The sequence below is a fragment of the Atta colombica genome, unplaced genomic scaffold, assembly GCF_001594045.1.
Source record: "Atta colombica isolate Treedump-2 unplaced genomic scaffold, Acol1.0 scaffold207, whole genome shotgun sequence".
Lineage (NCBI taxonomy): Eukaryota > Metazoa > Arthropoda > Insecta > Hymenoptera > Formicidae > Atta > Atta colombica.
This window is the reverse complement of record NW_017259302.1, coordinates 2923122-2927802: the sequence shown is the minus strand read 5'-3', so window position 1 is coordinate 2927802 and position 4681 is coordinate 2923122. Positions and strand designations below refer to the sequence as shown.

The window sequence follows — 4681 nt, the reverse complement described above, 5'->3', positions numbered from 1 at the left end:
ATGAGAATACAACTTAAGACATTTCTTAATTACATTTATTCAATTTGTTACACATAAATAATATTTTTTCAAACTTTATATTCTCATACAAATTTATTACACAAAATAAAATACATTTATCGGAAACTAACATAAAACAGCAATAAGGCACAATATTTAGAAATATCATATTAATTTGTTCATAATTAAATCATAAAATAACTTGCACCAATCCATTAAATGATTAAAAGATGATATAAAAGCAGTTAATACTTGCAATACTTTAACACTTATTTAAGATAATTTTGACAACACAACTGTGATTTTTTTGATGAGCTACAATGAACATGCACTTGATAAAAGAGAATGATATACTTCATAATATCTAATAAAAATATATATATATTAAAAAATATATATATTAAAATACATATTCAAAATATATGTTATAAAATATATATTAAAATTACAATTACATGTACACAAATTACAGAAAATTGCACGAACTTATGTTATACATTTTCACGTGCAATTAACATTACTACGGGAGCACAGTCTGTAGAGTTAGCAATATGTAGTGCATATTATTGATTTGTTATGCAATACCTATGATTAGAGAAGTGGCAGCATAGCCTAAATAGAACCTCCATCACAGAGGCTAGCAGCTTACTGATCTTTCCACGAATATTTCTCATTAACCTGCATTTTAGTTAAATTATTAGTGTTAAATTATTAGAAGCTAATATATATTTTTTTATACCAATTCTCTTAAATAATTATCAAGACTATCATGCATTGTTAAATATTTAAAAAAAAAGCAACTATCTTAGATATATAATTCTGAGGAATAAAAAGATCCAAATGTTCTACTTTTATTAAAATTATCATTTATATACATAAATCTGGTTTCAAGAAATTTCGTTTATGTAGATATATAAGTAAAATATTGTAATTTAAAGATAGCATATGTAATACAAGATTTAATAAAATACATTATACATACTCTGAAATACGTAATAAAGCACCACAACTGCGGGGACTGGGAACTGTGTCTAACGTGAGTTTAATTCCTCTTTGCTTATCAGGATCTGTTGTGCTGGGAGGTATTTCGACCAGTCTAATGCTATGTGGTTTTCTGGCAAAAGGATAGTTTGCTGCCCTGTTGAGCGGTTGCATTTGTCGCTTATAACAAATCCCACAGTACAATTTGGACCGTTCGACGAGGGCATAACTCTCGCCGTCTCCAATAAAAGCACCACACGAAGTACAGGCAAAACATTCTGGATGAAACTTGTGATCACCTGCCAGCATGACAGGGCCTGTGATGATCTGACCACAGTCTTGACATGCTTCACCATAAGCGGCCCAGTAGTCATCTTTACAAAATAGTAAGCCATCTTTCTCGAAATACCAGGAGGATAAGCCAATGTCGCACGCAGAACATCTGAAAGGTTCTTATTCTTATTCTTATTCTTCTATATATAAAAATATAATTAATAATTTACTTCACAATGTTTCATAATAAACATATCATTTTTTCAAAACATATTCTAGCATTTTTACCGAAAACAATCAATGTGCCATTCTTGATTTAATGCCTGTATGAATTCGTCCTCGATAGGATTAAGACAGCTGGCACATATTAATGTTCCTCTACTTTCTCCACCTGCTGGATCTAGAAAATTATGATTATAAATATATAATCATGTATAATTTATAAATAAAAATCTTGATTCTTTAAATCATTACTGAATATAGTATAGAATATTATGTACGAAAATAATTAAAATTGTAGTAAGAAATTATTATTATTTCATATCGCATCAATATTTGTTGAAATTTATATTCTTGTAATCATACCAAACATTATGCATTCATGCACAAAAATGTCTTTTGCAAACATATATCAACCGATGGATGCATGATAATTCTAAATAAACGAAGAAGAGGCGAGCCCGAGGGATGTGTCTCAGGAAGAAAATGTGAATCATGGTTGACATGGACTATTGAACAAGTAAGCGAGCAGCTGACTCCACTGACGACAGAAGCAGAGATTGGAGTACGACGCAGACATACGCGGAGTACAAAAGAGAAGTCATAGGATCTTAAAGCCTGTTCTACAATGTGCTTTTTGTTTCCTGTTTCTTGCTTTTCGCTATTTTTTACATCTTATCTTTTTGCTTCTTATCCGGTTTGTTTTATATTACTCGAGATAAAAGTTAACAAATTTCGAAAGAAACAAGAAGTATAGCAAGAAATATAATTGTCAATAAAACGGAGAAAATAAGAAAAAAGCAAAAGGTAACAAAATAAGAAATAGAAAACAAAGAGCACATTGTAAATAAGCTTAAGTTGTAGAAGATTGACCAATCATAGTCGATTATTTTTCTCATATTCGACTGATTAGTTAATTTTTTTACGACTAAAGACTACGATTTCTATTGTAGACTCCATATTACAGTTCGTGTGACACCGCATATCGTGAAGATGGAATCTGTCGCGAAGGAATATAATGCGATGGAACATACGACACGAGTGGACTTATTAATGTGAGAGTGGGCAACGGGAGAAAAGATAGAGACTGAGTGTGAAAGAGAGAGGGAGGGGGATACACACACACACACACACACACACGCGCACGCGCGCGCGCGCACGAAAGATAAGACGCCCACGCGATCCGTTCAGCGTCAACGTTCCGTTCAACAGCACACGTTGCGTGAGCGGCGAGCCATCGTTGTCGCGATGTCTACGTAACCGTTGGTGAGCGTCGCGCAATCCGATCGCGATGTCACGACTGACAACGCCGTTTTCTTGCCACCAAAAAGAAACCTACCGCTCGTCGTGACTTCATCCATCACAGCACGCACCAGCACGCACGATTGACGGATTGACACACTCCCACTCCTCTGCCATCTGCTTGTCCACTGGACGCGGAAGTCGCGTAAACTCAACTGTGATTCGAATTGCATTCGCAGCGACACGCTGCGTCAACGGTCAAATCAGGAAGCTTTAGTGGCGGCCGTTTACGAATGACTGCGTTCTCAAACGCTTTCAAAGAAAATCAAGGTTATGACATATAAAAAAAACTTAAGACGTAAGATTTAAAGCGGGGAGACTCTTGCATAACATGTAATGCATAAGAAAATGTATCAATCGAAATCCTTCGTTTCTTTCTTTTCTTCAAATAAAGAACTCTAATTGGTTTATTTTCTTATGCCTCATGTGTTATGCGTTATACAAGAATCTGTGCTCCCCGCTTTACTCGTAGCGTGAGCAAAATGTGCTCATGGAGCCTCTGAAAATACTTTTTTAAAAACTTATTTATAGTTAATTTAAAATTAGTAAAAAAGAAAATTATTATTAAAACAATACTTACAATCGATAAAACCAATTTTATAAAATATTTCAGAAATTCCTTTTGCTTTGTCAATTAATAAATAACCCATATATCTATTTAAAAATAAATTATATACAACAAAAAACAAAATAAACCACAGTTGCAATTTGCTGCTGTTAAATTAATAATAAAAATAAATATGATTAAATTCTTTCCAAAACAAAGGATAGTTTTCAATAAGCTGTGTAGACATTATTAAACATTATTAAAACATCATTATATGTAAACATATGTAAACATTATTAAAAAATTAATAATTAAATTGCAAAGATATGTCTCTATAGTCTATAACATATGTAAAATACATAAATGTATATAACATATATGTGTCGAAAGTTGAAAAATGTAATTTATTAATATATGATTAAAATTTTATCAATTCAAAATATCCTAGGGACGTTTTATATTATAGTATATAGTATATAGTATAATGATAATTACAAATATCCTAAGGTAATCATATGGATGAGTTAATGTTTTGGATTAGAATGGAATCAATTTGATTAGATTAGGATATCCTAAAATTAAATAAATTGTTATGTGGATAGTAGTTTTTTACATCAATGATATACCTACTATCTTTGATTCGTTGTGTTGTTCTGTAATATTTACATACACTATGTTGTGTAAACGTTCCAAAATTGCATGTTTTGGATACTTTAAGTTTAAACAAATTAGTATTTCCGTATCAAGCTCTACATGAATAGAATTCAACTTAATTATTAAGGATTAGAAGAGCCACAGTCTAAGTCTCTTAAGTGCTTAAATACAACTTATTATTTCAAATAGTTAAAACTAACATTTTGATCATTTCATAATGATCATTTTCAATAATTAATAACGAAATTACAACATTCAACCTTAAATAGATTTGATCAAATCGTCTTTCTTAACTGTTATTATCACCTTAGATAACCATATACATGATTATTATTCTAAATTGTACTTTACTATGAAGTTTTCTTATTTTCAAATCAAAGATCTTGATTTTCTGACCATAATGATATTGTAGATCAAGATGATATATTATGACTGCATATCTTATTAATACATTACAAATTACATAATATTTGTTTAAAATGTCAAGAACATATACAGAAACTTTATTTCAATAATTTTGTAATCTGTAAATACAGATCAAAAAACTCTTAATATGTTTTAAGTATTTCAGAAATGATATTTAAATATATGCTTATTAAATATATGTTAATTGATATTTAAAATATGTTTAATTGATATTTAAATAATATTTAAATTTATCATTTTTGAAGTACTAGAAATAGTTTTTTTGGTAATATTAAAAAA

At 30.3% G+C, this 4681-nt stretch overlaps 1 protein-coding gene across 3 annotated transcripts in view; it reads right to left on the bottom strand.

Moving 5' to 3' along the window:
• Nucleotides 1-2880, bottom strand: part of LOC108687434 (LIM domain kinase 1) — a 6681-nt gene extending 3801 nt beyond the window's left edge. Inside the window, exons 1-4 of one of the 3 annotated variants that reach the window (XM_018193188.1) lie at nt 2813-2880; nt 1543-1654; nt 983-1423; nt 586-678 (exon numbers count right to left, since the gene is read on the bottom strand). In XM_018193188.1, the coding sequence (XP_018048677.1) occupies nt 586-678; nt 983-1423; nt 1543-1654; nt 2813-2834 (668 nt within the window). In that variant the 5' untranslated portion in view covers nt 2835-2880. Of the gene's footprint in view, nt 1-585; nt 679-982; nt 1424-1542; nt 1655-1839; nt 2013-2812 lie in introns of those variants that run through there. The other 2 variants (XM_018193187.1, XM_018193189.1) reach the window with 2 other exon arrangements.
• Between the last annotated feature and the right edge of the window lie 1801 nt (nt 2881-4681).